A 19,509-nucleotide genomic window follows, 5' to 3' on the forward strand; every position below is an offset into this window, starting at 1 on the left:
CAAAACGACACAGACCAGCTGCAGTTAGAAGAACTTGCTTTCTCCGTCCGTGCAGATTTGAGCCGTACACGGGGAGGTGACTTCCCTCTGAAACATGCTGCATCCTGTCAGAGGGCTGTAGGCAGAATACGAACACCTTTCCTGACACTTGTGTGCGTTTGTGTGTGTGTGTCACGCGCTGCAGGCAGTTACTGATAGCAGCATATGGAGAAAAACATACAAAAAAATCTGTCTAAAATTGGATTAATCAATTAGGGTTGTGCAGAGGACTTAATAACAATAAGCCAGGGAAGTCATGTAATAATTCTCTGCCAACATGACATGAATATTTTATTAGCTCCTTGACAGTTTAATCAGCTCCGTCTCTAATGGGAGGGAGGAAGTTTTTGTCTCCCCAATCTAGTGGGAGTCATATCCTGGAGAAATTTATCCAGGAGAGAGAGTGTGTATGTGTGATCTCTAACTCGGCCCCTTTCTGCCCTTTTTCTCTCCTCTGCAGGTCTACGTAAATAGAAGAGAGAGCGTCCAGCGGGGAGGTGACACAGCAAGTTCCCACGGAGACAAAATGGCTGTTTTGACACAAACATCCCGGTGCACGAGGGGGGGTGGGGGGGCACGCCAGACATTCCTCCTCCTCTTGATTTCAGTCCTTCAAACATGTCATTTACTGGTGTGCAGCCCAGAAAAAGCAACAATCCTCAGTAAGGGTCCATTGTTTTCCATAATGGGTTCAGGAATGAGGGGATTACAGCGAAACAAAGCCTCATATTTTGTATTTCGGGAAGTATCAATCATTGTGTTCTCTGCTGAGGTCTCGTTGCTGTGACCTGCCCGTAATGGTCTAATTCTCCCCAAGAACACGACTGTATAGAACATGTACAGTATATAAATACAGTGTGTATGTAATCAGGGACTGTCCAGCGTTCCCAGTCTGTGGTGCCGTGTCTTAGAGGACGCAGTGATTTAGCATGTTATTGCTGGTTTGGCTCAGATCTTGGCCGGAGGGCTGAATTACAGTGCAGCCTGTGGAATGAGGCATTGTGCGCTGCCTGTTTACTTTAGGCCAGGATCTGTGTGCATAAATACACGAGCAGAGCAGGAAGAGGCAGGGGAAGGGGGGAGGCAGACGGGGAAATGTGCGGGGACAAAGGCACCAAACCTACAGGGGGGAAGGCATCCAAAATAGAAAATGTAAATAATGAATTTAGATTTAGAGTTTGAAATGTGAGCTATCATGAATGCAAAAAGAGCGTTAGCAAGTGTTCAAAAAGCAGGAGCAGCATGTGAGTCTTAACTTTTATTTCTGGAGTCTTTTTATTGTGACTATTTTCACCGACAGCAGGTCGGTGCTTCTGAAGTGTCAGATGTTTCGTTAGAAGAGAAGCTTTGCTTTCACTTCTCTAACTACTGACACACAGGGCTGCTGACAGCAGTGATCATTACAAACACTCATGCAAAAGATTACACAGCATATTTTTAACTTCAAAAGCGATGGAAGTTATTTCACAAACAGCGCTGAGTCGTCTGGGTATGGTCGTCGGTGTAGAAGTAGCATGGCTGTGCCTGAGTGAACCAGAGCAGTGTCTCCTGTCAGTGTAGATTCAAATGGTGATAGTCTCAGTCGTGATTGTTTTCTAGCATGTTTTTTACAGGGTTTGTATTGTAATTATGTGTATAACATATTCAGTGATGACAAAATAGCAGAACTGACGTCTGCGTGTGAGGTGGAGAGGCAGCAGCTGAACGTTGCTGAATGCAGATTTATGCGAGCAACAAATTAACACGTCTTTATTTAGACTAAAAGTGAACACACGTGGGTCTTATCTCCTATACTCACTGATTTGTAGCACTTTTTGTTGATGTGAGATCTTACAGACCTGAAGTCGATCTGACGCCTTACTGCTCGTGTGAATCACTACTGCCCTCTGGTGTTCAAAGTGTTCATGTACAAGTTTCCATAGATGCATAAAATTGTCTTTAAAGTATTTTTTGTCTGCAGATAAGACAGTCAGTCTTTGTCTCCATCATTTACAGTAGGATCTATTTTTAGCCACTATGTTTAAATCCTAAATGTGTCAGTATGTTGCTGTCTGTCCAAAACGAGTTTATGAACAAAGCAAATCTTTTTGTTTACTCTGCTCTTATTTTGTCATCACCTAAAAATATCCAGCTGGGTGTTGGTTTCCTCTCTGATACGAGATCTTTTCCACTGCCACACACACGGTCCTCGAGCTGTTAGGATTGGGAAAACAATTTGACCACTTTGTTCGCTAATTTTAATACAAAGAGACATTTGTTTCTGTTGGCAGGATGCAATACTTTATACGCCATTATTGTCTTTTTTATCAGTTTACACACTCCTGCTAGGCTAGCTGGTGTGTGTATCAATAAAAACACAAAGCACCTCATATTGTAATCAGTATTGGTAGTAAATGCTACTAAAATCGTCATGTAAAAACAAGTCTTCCTCTCAGTGCAATACAGCCTCTTCCTGAAGCCCAGTAACTGGAATTAGCTGAAACCTGTTACGGTTGTGTATGTGTGTGCTAGTCTCACTGAACAGGGATACACCTGTTTGTAGATAATTCCTTTTCTTTGTATAGAAAGTGTTAAAAAAAATGCTTTTTTGTATTTCTCTTTCTTCTATTTTGTGTTCTGTGTTGCCCCCAAACCATGTGACCTGATTGTGTAATGCTATTTATCCAGAACTGTGCTTTGTGGTCATGTAAATAGATGTTTGTTAATAAAAGAATGTGATCTTTTACAGGCAGTGTGTGTGTGTTTTCTGTAAAGTGCAAAACCCAGGAAGCCCAAAATAATAATCAAGCAACCAGCAGTAATCTTTTTAATTTTATTAGTACAAGGGAAAAGGAGTACAGAGGAAAACTCAAGGTCACTCATGCAACATGTGTCTGCCAGCGTCCTCTCACTGGAGCCTCAGGACATGAAAGCTCGCACGCTGCCTCTGATGACTGCCCTGCAGATGGGGCAGTGACGCAGGCTGGCAGCGCAGTCCCCACACACCACCAGATGTCCACAGGGGATGAAGACAATGGACACCAGTTTGTCCATACACACCTTACACGTCCTCTCCTCCTGCAGCTGCCTCAGCAGCTCCTCTGGGCTCGGGTCCTTCACTGTTGGAGAAACGCACACAAATACATGAAACGAGCTAATACAAGCTAACTATTGTATGTGCAGTGTAATGGCTGCAGGATAGACACTTATATGTCAGCTGCTCTAATTGATTATACATTTACACAAGGACAAAAGTTGCTTTTTTTTGGGGTTGACCTCTGACCTCTTTCTCTGATGGGCGTTTGTGTCCTCACATTTCCTGTACTGGGACCCTGCCTCGTCTCTGGATCTGAGGACACACACACGAATAAATAAATGTGTTTTTGCAGATTGAATTAGAGATTACTGTGGAAAATGACAACGTTACCTCTGCTCTGTGGCCCCCTCTGTCCGTCCTCATGCTCCGCCTGCAGCACGTCAGAGACCAGGTCAGACACAGAGGTGTAGTGCTGGCCTGTCAGCAGGTACTTGGTCTGGACCAGACTCTCCACCAGGCTGGATTCAAAGCCCATCTGAAGCACCGTCTGCACCACAGGAGACAGCATGGCCGAGGAAGCTGCCAGACCTCCGACCACATCTGGAAGAAGTGAGGAAGACGAGACCAGTTACCAGCCACAGAGCAGGACAAAAAAACAATATCCAATCTATGAGAATTCTGTTCAATAAGTGGGGAAATCGATCACAAATTGTGCAGCTTACCTTCGTTTGCCAATACATTAACATGTTAACTGCAGACATCTTCAGTATATGTGCTGAAATGGACTATAATTGTGATTCCTTATTATGTGGAATAATTGCTTTCTCGTGACTTCAATGCAACCGTGAGCAGCAGCCGAATGGTTTCCACAGCTCTCCCTAATTACTCCAATCATACAGCAAACATTAGCTCAGGTAATTGAGCGTGCTGTTATTTCATTTTCTGCAGCCTCCCAAAGAAAACTGATGGACCTCATTTCTGACAAAGCTAAGTGTCTAATTTAAGAATGTTGTTTTATTCTAAAGTAGTTCACCCAGGCTGATCTAAGAATGATTTAAACAACTGGTTGCAGCCATTTTTTTCTCACTTTTTACACCCTGAAATGCAACTTACTCAAACGTTCTCCTTTTATGGAAACAAAGGAGTTCAAGTTGACTCTTAGCATTGCAGGACACGTCAAGATAGTTCTTGACGTCATAGCCGGATGCTATCTTGTTACCCAAGTTAAAGTTTGTTGACACCCATAGTTCCTTGCCTTGTTTTAATTCTGCATGACTTACCGTTTCTGGATCCGATATCTCTGCCCATGGTTGTCTGTGATCCACCCTGAAATCACATTTTTCAATTCACAATGAAACTTGTGAATCTTTTCAAATCCAGCAATGACAAAGTGTCATTTGTTATGGCATTATTATCATGCGTGCTTTGTGCCAAACAGATTGTACTCTGAGCAGATAAGAGGGATGAAAGGCTCTCACCACAGTCTCACCCAGATGGAAATGAGCATCCTGTATGTTGCTGATATACTCCTGCCCTCTCGACTGGATTAAAAACTCACATCTGGGAAACACAAAGACGCTGTTTTTTAATAAGCTAAAGCGTGAATAAAAAACACAACAAAAACTTGACACTAGATGTTTATGTCACAACATGTATCTGCTTTGTCACAAATCCTGCGTTTACCGTGGAAACCACTTGGCATGTTCCTGCCAGGGGTCGTCTCCCGGCTCCCAGTTCCTCAGCCCTCCATCGCAGTAGAAGCATTTGACGTTGTCACCGTGACCTGTCAGGATGTACAGGACTACAGTGAGAAGAGACGCTAAATCTGTACCTGCAAAGGTTTAAAATCTACCACAGGATATCTCTTTACGCTCATTGTGTCCTTAAACAACAATTCTATGTCTAATTCTATCTTATTCCCAAGCTGAAACCTGTTTAAATAAAGTTGAACCAACCCTCAACAACTCATTCGTGTTGGTTTTCATGATATTGTGTCCACAGCCTGTGTTGCCTGAAGCTGTGGAGCCCTACTTCTTTAGCAGCCCCAGCTTTGTCCAGGTTGTTCTGTCCACAACAAGATGACTCAGCAGGACAATTGTACCATGAACTCTCTCACAAAGAGAGGTCACTCTAGCATCCACTAGGTCAGTGCTGAATATTTTACAGAAAAAAAGCTCAAATGTTGCGCATAGAAAGTAAAGACGCAGGTGATTAGGATTGAAATGCTTTCAGGCTTTATAGTGAGACAATGAGCACCTGTGTAGAAAAATCCAGCTCGGGCGAGAACATCTGGCTGGACCGAGGCGTCGGTGGGCCAGTTGTGGAAAGTGGTGAGCCGGGAATCCTCCGCGTCCATCTCTGGGTAAACCGCTTGTCCAGCCGTGCCCTGGTCGTCCATAGTCATCCTCTGGAGTTGACTCAGCAGCTGGCCGTCCACAGAGTCGGAGGATCCCACCTGGAGAGGAATATTTCCCACAGCTTGACCCAGAATAAAGCTGCAAGCGGGGAAATGCCTCTTGTGCTCCACTGCCGGGCTGTCCCCGTGCACCCAACATCTTAAAATCCCTCCACAGCAGAAACATTGGACTTTATCCCCAGAACCAAGAAAGAAGAAGCCCGCCTTGGCCAGTTCTCCAGATGTGACAGGTGCATCTGCTGGCCAGTTGTGAAAAGTTCGAATTCTCTCCCCCTCCCTCCTCATCTGAGGCTCTTCCAGGATGTGCAGCATAGTACTCCTGTCATCCGTCATTCTGTGGCATGTAGGTCTTCCTTTCCCTTCTTGTCCTGTGCCAGTCATCCCTTTTGCGGTCCATAGTGGAGCGCGCACTGAAGGTGAGTGCAGCACACCAGTTGAAATAATATGATCAGCTGCGGGGGCCTGCACAGCGGCCTACAGGAGACTGCTTTCCAGAAAAGCCACCAAATGCCAGAATGTATGCTCATTGATGCTTGAATGAATGAAAGCCTGAACATGCCATGTAGCTCCGCCTCTAACCATGTGAAACATTTCAGAAGCACACTATGGCCTATAGCAACGAATATGACTGTTAAAGGGATAGAACAGTTTTTTTTAAATATCATTTAGCACAAGAAGGAATGACAGAAAACCATTTCAACCTACGTCCCTGTAAGTATAAAGGAAGCACTTTTCATTTGAGAGATACTGGATTTCAAATTAGGCGGATGGAAACTCAGCCTTTAAAAGTATTACACGCACAAAGGTGTCTCTTTTTCCTAAATAGCCTATATAGTATGTCGACTTATCTTCCTCTCTTTTGGGTGTTTGTGTCCTAAAAGACCAACTGGATGTCTCTTGCCTGTGATCTTGGCATTGTAAGATTAAGGGAGAGGATGATTATGTTAACTAGATAAACAAGTAAAATAATCTGTCGATGATATTGGTTGTGCCAATGTTCGTGGGAATTGGTGTGTTCCTTTAAAGCTTTTGAGAATTTACATTTCTGTCTATAATGACGACAATACTGAATATTCTGCCACATCAAAACGCCATCTACACAAACTGGGAAACTATCTGCTCTTAGGTGTTAGCATTATGATAAAATTGTTAAAACCCATAGCTGTAAACAGATTAATAAAGGTTTGACCTTTGACTGAGTTTAGGGGACTATGGATGCAACATTGCTGCCTCCTGGTGGTGAAAGGGAGTAATAACGTATGTCATTTACTGCAGGCCAGAACCTAACCAGTTCATGATAAATTGCGAGTCACGCTGAAAAGAAAAGACATCCGAGTTGGTCTGCAGTTATATGTTTCAACTATTACACAACATTTATGGGATGAACGCATTCCGACAACATACATTTCATAATAGTCAGAACTCCAATAGAAAATCCTATTAAAGCTACATTTCTACTGATAGTCTGAGTTTTCTGTGTCTGTGTCCAAAACTAGCTTCAGGCAGGAAGGAGTGCAATATTATTAGAGATTAGACGTATGCCTTAGATATCAAAGTCTGCAATCTTCAGTTTGATTTTGTAAATTTTCACATGCGAGTAAGTCTCACGTGAGCAGGGTGGTTGACACCGTTGAGGGAGAGTAGGAATAATTTGATTACTTTGGCAGGAGTAATCTGAGTAATAGTAATTTAATTACTTTGGCAGGAGTAATCTGATTAATAGTAATTTGATTACATTTCTAAAAGTAATCTGATCTAAGTAATCTAAACCCGAGTGTTTTTTTGTTTTTTAATCTGAACCCGAGTGTTGTCTTGTTACTGGACATTCTGTACTCGTCATTTGTTGGCCATAACAAACACCATGTTCGAGCATAGGGTGATTCATAAGTTTATCTGGTACCGAAACACCCTAGGCCGCTGATCAATGATCGACTTTGTTGTTGTTGTATCATCAGATCTGCAGCCGTATGTTTTGAGAGAGGAGCAGAGCTGTCTCACGCGCCTTTTCACTTCCGTATGGAGGTTTTGGGACAGTATCTGTGGAATGGCAGACCGGGTTGGTGGATCCCATTTTCAAAAAGGGGGACCGGAGGGTGTGCCCTAATTATGTGTTTGTGATATTCATGGAACGGATCTCAAGGCGCAGCTAGGGAGAGGCGGGTTTCAAGTTTTGGGACCTCAGAATTTCCTCTCTGCTTTTTGCAGTTTGTGTGGTTCTGTTGGCTTCATCAAACTACGACCTCCAGCAGGCGTCGGGGCGGTTTGCAGCTGAGTGTGAAGCGGTTGGGATGAGAGTCAGCACCTGCAAGTCTGAGGCCATGGTTCTCTGCCAGTATATGGTGGATTGCTCCCTCCGAGTGGGAAGTGAGGCGATGAAAGGTCGACAAACCCAAAAAGGAAAGCTTTTGTGGGTTCCAGGTTGGCGTGGGGGTTAGCACTGTGGACTGAAAGCTAGAAGCTCCCGGGTTCGATTTCCTGGCTGGGGCTTTATTTAAATCATCACTATGGGATAAATAAAAAGGTAGATATACCCAAACAGGTACATACTTTTGGGTGACACGTTAGCGAGAGTGTTTGCACCGCCGCCTCAAATAAACTGCATCACATCTTTGGGGCCCTGCAAAAAACCACACACAGTCTGCTGACAGCCCCCTGGCGTTGATTACGCCCACATTGATTCCAAATAAATTCCAATGTCAGTACAGAGTAGCCTTTCTTACTTCACTGTCGGTATTCATGAGTTGAGTTCATTTGTGTTATTTATATGACAAACATTATCTGCTGTACATTCACTTTGTTAAAAATAACTGATGCTCCAAACTTTTGCCACCCCGCGGGGACGGACGTGAACTGCAGCGGCTCAAAGCCCGGATGGAGCAGCCATTGGGGAAGTGTACAGGGCTTTAACGTAACTGAGGAGGGCTCTCTCTCTCTCTGGAATAATAAAGACAAAGTAAAAGGCAACCGAAGATAGACATATTCAGGATACGAAAGGTCCACTCGTCGACACACAACGTTAACTTGAAAAGCTGTTCCAGGACTTGACTCCTTTCGGGCACAGTATCCGAGGCGACAGACTTGAACTGTGGAAGTTGGGATACGTGCACACAGCGGAAAATATACAGCTGAGCCTGCGCTACAACTACGAGCCACACACGCTAAGCGGCACAACTAGCCACATAGCTAACTGTAACTGAGCTGTGAACTTGCTTTCAAATCACGGGGCTTGAAATCCAGTCACAAGCCCAGGCTCTGTGAGAATCCAGGGACTTGCTTAATGAATTATGTCTGCCACAAGCATTGACCCTCAGGTAGGAAGGCCGGTGTACCTCGCCTGTATAGAGCTTGCAAGCTAGCTACCTGCTAATGCTAACGATTTACTGGGCTATGGCTATTCCTCGGAAGTGCGAGCTAGCCTCTAACGTTGGCCGGTATATGTAGCTAGCTAGCAAGTTAGCTACATTCCGTTAAACGGTTAAATATTTTAATAGATATTTGGGAAATATGACATCTTTATTTTAGCAGGCAAACCGTTGTCAAACGCATGTTTTGCTGAAACCATATGTTTGTGCCACCAACGTAGCAGGAAAAAACTCCCCACCTATGGCTGGATACGTGAAACCTAAAGCTAACGTTAAAAGAATGTAACTGAGGTTAAAGCTAACTTATTCATTGAAGTCTAACTTTGTCTTGAAGGTGACACAAATATTTAAGTGGTGTCCAAGCTGACCTAAATGCATGCTAAACTAAGTTTGTAGCTGCATTGACGCTATTGACGTGTATAAAAAGCCATTTTAAAAGAGCTACGTTAGCTAGCTAAGTTGTTCGTGAATTAACGCTAACGTTAGCTGGTTGACTATTTGTCTCCTCTTACACATTATAATGTGCAAAGGCAAATAAATGACCAACTATTTTAGCCAGCTATAGGTATCTACAGCTTTCACTGTAGATTAAGGTTAGGTAAGTGTTATGCATTGCCACTCTTCAGGAAGTAGTCTGAGGTGTTCAGCGTCTGAGCCATACATTAGGAGCATTACAGGTTTTACTCAGTCCAAACCTGTGTGTGAAATCTCAAATCAACTGACATTAATCGTGTGGTCTCCTTTCTTTCTTTTTTTATGATCCAACGTGGAAGCAGAGATCAAAGGGACAAGCATCTAAAGGTGAGTTGCGGCATCACAGAAGACAAAGTAGTGATAATCTGATAAAATATCAGTTCTGTCTGAGCCCACTTTTTCCAACACTGAAGTGTTACAGCATCACACACACACACCGATCTGTCATAGTCTTAATGTGTCTCTGATATACACCACTATCAGACAACACAATATTTTGCTAGCACGATTATATTTAATATGCTACATCTTGACACAGTCTGAACAAAAACAAGATTTGAGGGAAATGTTGTGTCCTTGAATAATTTGGGCTGGGTTATATGTTCAAAATCCCATATCACGATGTGGGATTTGGGCCATTTTGGCCATTACATATCTCGATAACGATATATATTATGATATATCTTGTTTTCTGGTAATTTAACAAACAATTAGTCTATATGAAATAACCACATGGTAAAGTCTATTTTTTGATAATCCTGTGTGAATTAAATACTTGACAAATATAAAGTACTGAGTTTCTGTTTTCACTTGGGCTGAGCCCGAGTCCTTTTCTGCACTTAAATGTCCACGTTAATAAACAGGACCTCCCTCTATGGTTCACTCCAAGCTCACTCTCATGTGCAAGGATTGAATAGTAAAGCAATGTCAGAATGATGTAAAAATTGCAATAAGGCAGTTCAGTTGCTGGTTTTGTGACATCAAGATAGAGACGATATATATAAATACATACTACATACATACACTTTTTCATATTGTTTTAACGATATATATTGTCATATTGCCCAGCCCTAGCTGACTCTACAGTGAATATATTGTTAAGAGGTTTGGTATGGCACAAGCAATGTCAGGCTCAGGGGTTTGATAATAAAGTAGGGGCACTGGTAAAGACACTGAGAGACACTTTACAATATAACATCCACCATGTCATTAAAAGTGCAGATGGCTTGTGGGTGAAAATACTTAATTGTGCACTGACATCTTGTATGATACAACAATGTCTTTAATGTTTATGTTTCCCTGCCCAAAAGCATATCATATTCCAAAATACGGTCAAATAACGTTCAATCATCACCCTGTAAAGATGTACCCCTGCTGCTCCTACAGTAGGTCGTTGAACTCTAAAAGAAAGAAAGAGGATTTCTCCTGAACATAAAAGATTGGCTTGCAGGCTGGCTTTGAATGTGTGCTAACCCTTTAATATAAAGGCAGTGTCTTGTAGTCTTATGTTGCAAAAAAAAAATATTATTGCCTGGGCAAATGGTCCTGTTTCCCTCTTCCCTCACCTCAACAACTAATCCCAGTTGTACATAATAATAAAAATGATAACACTAATAATAATAATAATATAGATTGTTTTTGTAAAGCACTTTTCTGGACCTAAAGGGTCGGTAACATATAGTACACAGGTACCAGCAGAATTATTTATTGGTAATCCATTGCAAGTTTCTCACTAACATTATAGTTTTACAACTCTTATTATGGCCCATAATTGTATTTTTTATGATGTTATTCTTTGATTCACTGCTGTTACTGGAAGATGTGGAGTGACAGTCAGGGCTTGACTCACTTTAACCGGCAGTCCTTGCTGGCATCAGTCCACCAGCTGATTCACCTCAGACAGAAAAGAGTGCTTAATGTATTTGATAGATGTAAATTTTAATGTTGCACTGATATAATCATGAATCCAAACAAAAGGTAGACAAGTTAAGTTCTGCATTAATGAGTTGAAATATTTGAATGGCGTTCTGTCATGTTCTGTGTTGGATCTAACTAAACGAAAGTCGGACCATTTCAAACTCAACACAGCTTTATAGCTACAACAAGTAGAACTTTGACATCCATGCATGTTTTTGAATGTACATTAATGTTATTGTGTTTCTCCGCAGTGCAAAATGGTTCACTGCATCAGAAGGAGACTGTCCATGACAATGATTTTGAGCCATACCTCACTGGTCAATCAACTCAGGTAAGGCTCCATCTCTATCTTAAGAAAACTGTAAAGAAAATAGCTACTGAAAAGAAGAATATGGCATAGATGGATTACAATTAGATCACCTGTTAGAAATCAATCTAACATTTTGATTCCATTTTTTGTTTTTACAGTTTCAGAAATGTGTGTCCGATCAACTGTAAAATATGTAAAATAACTTGATGTAGCCTCAATTGTGCATCCCTGTTAAGTGATACAAAAGTTTAAAATCCTAAGTAGAGGCTTGGTTAGTTTTATTTGACAATAGATCAGATTAAAATCAAACTGTAAATCCCTTATCGCTAATGTTGTGGCTCTGCTGACATTCACTCCTCCAGAACAACAGCTACCAGTCCATCACCGACCCCTACCTGTCCAGCTACTACGCCCCTTCCATTGGATTTCCGTATCCCCTCAGTGAGGCTCCCTGGTCCACAGGTGGGGACCCCCCAATTCCGTACCTGACACCCTATGGACCCTTGAGTAATGGAGACCATCACTTCATGCCGGACACAGTGTTTGGCCAGCCGGGGGGCCTGGGAAGCAGCATCTACCCCCACAGGTTTAACTTTTTCCCTGAAAACCCTGCCTTCTCTGCTTGGGGCACGAGTGGCTCCCAGGGCCAGCAGACTCAAAGTTCAGCCTACGGAGGCAGCTACAGCTATCCTCCCAGCTCCCTGGGGGGCACCCTGGTGCCTGATGGTCAGACGGGCTTTCACAGTGACACCCTCAACAAAGCCCCCGGTATGAACAGCCTGGAGCAGGGTATGGTCGGTTTGAAGATTGGAGGGGATGTCACTGGCCAGGGTTCGGGAGTAAAGGCTGTGGGATCTGTTATCGGTGGACCTCCGGTGGCACCCACAGGGAACGGAGCCACACCTATTGGGATGCCTCCACCCAAACCCACCTCCTGGGCTGCTATTGCGAGTAAGCCCGCCAAGCCGCAGCAGCTAAAAGCTAAGGTGAAACCAGGGATGCCCAATCCAGGGGGAGCTCTTCCTCCCCCTCCCATCAAACACAACATGAACATTGGGACCTGGGACAAGGGCCCGGTGACTAAAGTAGCCCAGGCTCCACTGCAGCAGCAGCAGGCGCTCGGCCTGCCTCATGGAATGCCACCTCAGCCCCCCATGCAGCAAGGACCCATGCAGCCCCCTCCTCAATCTTTGGTGCAGCCCCAAATGCAGCCTATGGCCTTACAGCCCCAGCCCCCCCATCACCAGCACCATCAGCCTCCACCTCAGCCCTACCAAAACCACACCCAGCCCCCACAACCCCAGACCCGCTGGGTTGCCCCACGCAACCGTAACCAAGGCTACGGACAGGGTGGCCTCGGCCAAGACGGTGGTGTGATGGGGATGGTTGGTGGGAACAGTGGTCCCCAAAATTCTGCCAGCCAGGGACCCGGTGTAGAGTCCCACCCCGTGCTGGACAAGCTGCGTGCCTCCCATAGCTACAACCCCAAGGACTTTGAATGGAACCTGAAGAACGGTCGTGTTTTCATCATTAAGAGCTACTCTGAGGACGATATCCATCGCTCCATCAAGTACTCTATCTGGTGCAGCACGGAGCACGGCAACAAGCGCCTGGACTCAGCCTTCCGGGCCATGAACGGTAAAGGCCCAGTGTACCTGCTGTTCAGCGTCAATGGCAGCGGCCATTTCTGCGGCGTGGCAGAGATGCGTTCGCCAGTGGACTATGGCACCAGTGCTGGTGTTTGGGCACAGGACAAGTGGAAGGGCAAGTTTGACGTGGACTGGTTGTTTGTTAAGGACGTGCCTAATAGCCAGCTGCGCCACATCCGCCTGGAGAACAACGACAACAAGCCAGTGACCAACTCCCGTGACACCCAGGAGGTTCCTCTGGAGAAGGCCAAGCAGGTGCTAAAGATCATCGCCACCTACAAACACACCACCTCCATCTTTGATGACTTCTCCCATTACGAGAAGAGGCAGGAAGAGGAGGAGGAGGTGCGCAAGGTGGGCAGTGATCTCACCAACTTAACTTAAATATATCAAAAATATGTTTTTAGCACCTTTTGATTAGAATGAAAGTATATTCCTTCTCATTGTTGCTGGACGATTCTGATGGACTAATTCTGTTTTTTCTGTTTGTTCATATTTCCCCCTTTCGACAGACCTTTGAACCTCCTCAAATACAGAACCGCTCACGGTTGGATCAGGTAAAGACCTGTCATGATTTTGTTATTGCCACAGACAGTCTCATGAGTATTCACAGCTCTTTCTGTTAGCGATTGATGATTGTTCTTGCTTGTGTTGTTCACAGTGATGATGAAATTTTAGATAATCTAATATTTGATCACAGCTTTAAATAGATCAATGCATCAAATGTCCTGCAGTTTATTGTGTTGTTATTTAATGCTTGTAGGTTTAATGTAATTTTTCTTTCTCTTTTTTCAACAGGAGCGTCAAAACAGGAATAAACAATAGAAGACATTTATCCTTGGCTTGATCAACAGTTACACTAGGACTTTTGATTTAAGAGACAGAAGAATATGAAAATGCAACCAAGCCCTTCATTTTTTTCTATTTAATCCTGGTGAATCTCTGCCATTGTTGAGACTTGTGCTTTTTTTGCCCCATGTACCACCCACTTCTTGTGCAGGGATAACAAGCTGATTTCATGTATTACCTAGCCACCTCCACGCTCTTTAGTTCGGGGTCTTTTTAAAAAATAATTTTCTTCCTGTTCCATCTTGTACTCTTCTCTCACCAGACTGGTTCCTCTCTCTTGCCCCCCACCCCCCGCCTCTATCCAATTGAATCAGGGTTTGACTGCACCATGAAGAAAAAATCTGCCACTTTATATTTCCGTACAATCAGGAACGGAGGTGTCCTGCCCCTATTTGTCCATTTGGGGGCGACATTGCCATGCTTCAGAAGTTTAACTGTGCCAACAGAGTTGGAGGATCCCAAAGGCAATGTCGGACTTGGAGCTGTGCGATAACAAAACTTCACTGGTTTATCTATTTTTCATTCAGATCGACAAAATCTCTATTTTTTGGCTTACTACTGACAATTTTCATTTCAGAAACCTGTTTTCTGGAGCCTTAATGTTTTTTTTCCTAATTATTGGTGACTTGTCAAAAGAACTGCTCAAACAGTGACACTGCTGGAGAAATCAGGGATAGTGTGAAGTCACACGGGACTCGAAACATTTCTGAGGAGGAATTGCAAAGGCCTCTGGGAAAGAAATAACGGATGTGTCCTCCACAGCCAGAACTCTCACCATTTTAAGTCAAAAAATTGTACTATTGACATCCTTCACACCCCTCTGCTTTGCTTTCTTTTTGATGTCTGTCTTGAAGGGGTCTTTTGTATGTTTCGTCAGGAGATTCTGCTTGTGTACGCAACCCAGTCTGAGAGAATTGTCACATCAAACATTTTTAAATTGTTTTATAATCAGATGTATGTAATGATGATGTTACTACTACATTGAATGAATTGTTGCTTTTGCATTTTTGTTCCACGGACGGGGGAAGGGTTCACGTTTTTGTCCATTCACCATCATTCTGTCTTAATCCTCTGTTTTTTTTTTTTTGTTTTCCTTGAATTTGGTTTTGCTAAGTCTGTCATGTTGGTCGTAATGCTAAGCTTTAACGTAGGAGCCTATATATTCATGGAGAAAGCCTAAAAATGTATAACCTAAAAATTAATGTAACTGATTTACTATCGAGTAAGAAAAAAATACGAATGAAATGTGGTTTCTGTGTGTTTTTTGGTTGTTTATTCTAGAAACCATTGATATGAGTCGGTAAAGTACTTTCAGGAATGTCAACAGAAAATAATTGGATATTAAAAACACAGTCACTCACAGATGTGTGTGTGCGCCCATGCATGGCAAGCTACAGTATACGAAGTCTCCTGGGAATGTTCTACTGTTATCTATCCTGCAGCTTCTGTGAGGGGAGAGTCGAGATGTTGCTTTGTCCTTTTAAAAATGGAAGGTGTCCTCCCCGTTCTTGTGTCATTTCAAAGCCAGAATGCAGTTTATTTGTCCGTGAGAGTTTTTAGATCAGCAGGTTCTCTCGCCTCTTGATAAGTATGACAGTATTCTGTGGATTGTGAGGCTGCTGAGAGTTGCCAGAAAGCTGCTAACAGACACGGCTGTCTCCTAACGTAGATTCTTCTTTATGGCATTTTTGTCTATTTGTGACTACTAGCTGAAATCTGATGTAGCTTTTATTGTTACCTTCTCAAATATTCAGATCCCAACACAAAATGTTCTTTTGAAGTATTTTAACTTGAACATATAACATTGACAGTTGCACGTGTTTAGGTTTAATGTGGCCTGAACTCATTTACCTGTAGTTGTTTTCAGATTATGCTCCACAGCGTGAATGCCACATGATCTATTTTGATTCTGTCAGAGCTTTACCTCGGCTGAGATGGCAGAAGTACTGCATTTGCTGCGGTCACTTCAGTGAGTATGAACCACACGCTGCACAGATGTGAGAAGCTGCATTGTATTTTTTTTTGTTCCTGTCCAGTGTACCCCTTGTAATCTAGAGAACTAACCTCTAACAGCATCCTTTCGTCTCCATCTCTTCTCCTTTTATTTACCTGCACTATCAATAGCTAGGTTGGTCCAAGCAATACAGTGAAGGCCCTTCACATGTTTGCCTTCACCGTCGCCGCTCTCTCAGACCAGCTTAGTCAGGGGGAGGCGAGAAAGCGAAATGACGCCACAGAAGACGAGCCGTCTTCGCCTCAGGAAGCATGAGCTGGTTGTCGTCATAGTACAGGGCTGTACGTGCACGTTAGGCGATGTTTGTTGCAATAGAGGGATGTCAGGTTAGCCATGAAAGTATATGTATCAACACTACAAAAGGATTAATGACGTGAAATATTAAACATTGATCATCTTCTAGAGCGCAGTTGTAGTGGGCTTAACTTGTTTAAAAGATCTGTCTTGGTTTTTCTTTATAGAAGAAATCAAGCATTAATAAACTACCCATTCAGAAATTACTTTGTCTTGATCTCATGACTTCTCTGTTATTGAGTAAACAGCCTCTTCCAGTGACTTTATATAAAGAGAGGAAGCTCTGCAGGGCAGCCCAAGTGCTTAATGTCACTCCTTTTCTTTTTAAATCATACCGCTACATTGAGCTGTGCTGTATCTGTTAATACTGTCATCAAAGCAGACCTCTGTTTGCACAGCCTCAAGTCACCACGTCTGAATTGCACTAAAATAAGAGCTTTACTTTTATCAAATGTATTTCGATTTTTGACATTTTATTTACTAACTTAACTTTAGATTTAACTCCTTTGAATCAACCCTGTTTTTATCCTGAGATGCCTGAAACACATGCTCTTTTAGTGATGTTTTTTTCCCTTTCCTTGACAGGAGCTCTCCGTGGTGCTGATGTCCTGATTTGGAGGAGCTGCTGATAGGGTGTCGCTACATAAAGAACACTATCTGAGTTTAAAATCTGTAAGTGTTCTTATATATGAAACGGTGGCTTTCTGAGATACATCACTGTAAAAATTAGTTCATTTTATTTCACATAACAAATTTTATGCTTCATCATCTTCACTTGAGATCACCAGGGCGGTTAGCTGGTGCAAATCTACCTTGATTTTAAAATGTTCAATTTTCCCATATTTAACATCAGCGGTAGATCAGCAAATACAGAGTGCATAGTGCAAGGTTGGCATGTACAATTCCACATGAAATAATCACAAGAATAGGCAGAGAACTCAGTGCAGCACAGGCTTTATTTGTGGTCACATCATTACATAGCATCCATCCAACTGAGACAGAGAATAAGCAAACAATGTCACATTCAGGCTCCCTGCTCTGTAGACTTGCAGTACCAATCAGTGCAGAATACATTTAAGAAAGATCCTATTGAGGTATTTGTTTTGTTTAGGATGCATCTATTTTGTGTAGGTCATTTATATTTATAAATTTTCGTTTTAGGATTCATATACTGCATCATATTTGAACCAAAATGTTAAATTCACCAAATCTCCTGTTTGTGGTTAATTTGATCCAACCTGGTTTATTCATTTATTTATAAAAAATTTAATTTGTATTCAAAAGTGTGTGTTGATCACCTCTGGTTTGGATTAAGGATGTCTTATCTGCAGTATTCTAATTTAGTGCTGATTATGGAAGCCTGTGTAAATGGTCAAAAGAGGAATTATTTATCAATACATGTTAGTTTGTTGCATTAATCTGGTTTAGCATTGAGCATTATGGCTTTCTCTGGCTTCAGTTTCAACCATGCGTTGTCGTAATGAAGCCTGTAGGTGGCATCGAATCACTTAAACTTCTATATGTTGACTCCATCTGCCTAAACACTGCAGCCACCGTCAGTTTGTGTCCCCTCAGGCTGCTCAGCCTCTGCTGTAGGCCCGAGCTATGAGCCACACAGGGAAGGTGTGGTGGGCTGGAACTGTTGGCCTAGTTTAGCTTGTGAAATAATTCATTACAGACTAATTTGAAATGAAGCTGAGACTGCAGCCCACAGAGCCTCTGGAACATTTTGTTAAATATGTCAGACTGTCACAATAGGACAGTGGTGGAGTCAAGAGACTGCCGCACAGGCTCCTACAGATGAGGATGTAGCATGAGGGCTCTAACAGCTGTGCATGTTCCCATCATCGGACACACACACACACACACACACACACACACACACCGTGTGGCTGTTTCATTTGTAGGTAGGCTACGCGGCCCGGGCATCAGAACCTAATTTAAATGGTACCTAGATTTAGTCTACAATTTAACTATAATTATTTTTATACATATTTTACTTTTAAGTAAACACTGCCACTTTTACATTTGCTGACCCCTTTCAATAAATGGCCTTTTATTCTAAAGATGCGCACTTGAATTAAAGCAAGCTTATCGCACGGTCCTACGTTACAGTTAAAGTTAATATCTACGAAAGAATAGCGTCAATATAAATGATTCCCGTAGATGTTTTTGTAAAATGCAGAGGTAGGCCATTGACCCCACTTGGCGAAAGTCCAATTGTTTTCTGCGTCGTATTCTGCGCGTGGCGTTTTCCACTTTATTTGGAGAATTCAGACAAAACAGATTTAAAACCAACATTTTTGATTCAAGACGTGATGTAAGAGCGAACTCGTTGTAACCTTATTTCCTGCTGTAATAGCAAATTAAAGTACGCATTGCGCTCACCCTGTCAAAGCAACACACACACACACACATATAGGCACGCGTTCACATGCTTGCGCGTGCGCACGTCACACTCACGCGCAGTTGAGTGACAGTACAGCAGCCAGCTTCAGCCAGGGCCTGTTCCTGTAACATTAAGGGTCAAAGTATAAAAACCCAAAGCGCGCGGCCTGATGAAATCATGTAGACATAAAATGTGAAGCTGTGTAGATTCCTCTCTTGGCATTCACCGCGTGCCTTAATTGTATGGACATTAAATCAAGGTCCGCTGTGAACACGCAGAGTGACAACCCTTCAAGAAGTCTCCTTCTCACCCTGCTGATGGGTGCAGAATGAAGCCAAGCCAGCACCCTCTCACCCTGTCTGACTCCCACGCGCTCAAACCTCCAGCAGCTGCCGCCAAGGAGGATGCAAGACTGCATGACTGCGATTTAAGTACAGCTCCCGTTTCCGTGCGCGCGCTCGGGCGTACACACATGAACACACACGCACTCACATACACAAATCTAAAGCCGATTTTGCAACACAACCACACACAGACACACAATCTCATACACACGCAGACACACACATCCATGTAGACAGTCAAATCTAAAGCCGATTTATAGCCTACAGCAGCAATAACGCGCGCGGCCACATTCCTCCCCTGCGCCTCTTTGGATTCCACGCATAGAAATATTGATATCACTGCGCCACAGCTCGGCATCAAACCACTTCAGCACACGGCCCACAATAAAAGCATGAGAAGCAAAAAGCTCGCACATGGAAAACCTTGTTATTAGCA

General features: G+C 43.1%; 3 protein-coding genes across 5 annotated transcripts in view; 2 read left to right on the forward strand and 1 right to left on the reverse strand.

Annotated features, from left to right (window-relative positions):
• Positions 1 to 605, forward strand: part of nkain4 (sodium/potassium transporting ATPase interacting 4) — a 42,965-nt gene extending 42,360 nt beyond the window's left edge. The window contains exon 6 of one of the 2 annotated variants that reach the window (XM_069659940.1): positions 500 to 605. In XM_069659940.1, coding sequence (XP_069516041.1) covers positions 500 to 513 — 14 coding nt within the window. In that variant the 3' untranslated portion in view covers positions 514 to 605. The remainder of the gene's footprint in view (positions 1 to 499) is intronic. The other variant, XM_069659939.1, reaches the window with a different exon arrangement.
• Positions 606 to 2,937: 2,332 nt separating this feature from the next.
• Positions 2,938 to 5,852, reverse strand: birc7 (baculoviral IAP repeat containing 7). The gene is given in 6 exon segments (XM_069660900.1): positions 2,938 to 3,137; positions 3,302 to 3,367; positions 3,425 to 3,694; positions 4,536 to 4,615; positions 4,739 to 4,838; positions 5,312 to 5,852. Coding segments are annotated over 6 exon segments (1,257 nt in total).
• A 2,521-nt stretch (positions 5,853 to 8,373) lies between these two features.
• LOC138589910 (YTH domain-containing family protein 1-like) lies at positions 8,374 to 15,277 on the forward strand. Of its 2 annotated transcripts, none has more exons than XM_069660391.1 (6): positions 8,374 to 8,782; positions 9,610 to 9,634; positions 11,476 to 11,555; positions 11,897 to 13,537; positions 13,696 to 13,740; positions 13,982 to 15,277. In XM_069660391.1, exons 1-6 carry the CDS (start codon positions 8,756 to 8,758, stop codon positions 14,006 to 14,008), a joined length of 1,845 nt encoding a protein of 614 aa, XP_069516492.1. In that variant the 5' UTR covers positions 8,374 to 8,755; the 3' UTR covers positions 14,009 to 15,277. The 2 variants fall into 2 exon arrangements, with proteins under 2 accessions (XP_069516492.1, XP_069516493.1); XM_069660392.1 differs by having other exon boundaries at positions 11,897 to 13,528.
• The last annotated feature ends 4,232 nt before the right edge of the window (positions 15,278 to 19,509 follow it).

The sequence above is a fragment of the Semicossyphus pulcher genome, unplaced genomic scaffold, assembly GCF_022749685.1.
Source record: "Semicossyphus pulcher isolate SPU_LCO1_2020_fin unplaced genomic scaffold, fSemPul1.0.p SCAF_13, whole genome shotgun sequence".
Classification (NCBI taxonomy): Eukaryota; Metazoa; Chordata; class Actinopteri; order Labriformes; family Labridae; genus Semicossyphus; species Semicossyphus pulcher.

Coding starts and splice junctions, on each gene's coding strand:
- LOC138589910 (XM_069660391.1), top strand. CDS start 8,756: ATGTCTGCCACAAGCATTGACCCTCAG. Junction 8,783..9,609: donor CCACAAGCATTGACCCTCAG/GTAGGAAGGCCG, acceptor ACGTGGAAGCAG/AGATCAAAGGGACAAGCATC. Junction 9,635..11,475: donor AAAGGGACAAGCATCTAAAG/GTGAGTTGCGGC, acceptor GTTTCTCCGCAG/TGCAAAATGGTTCACTGCAT.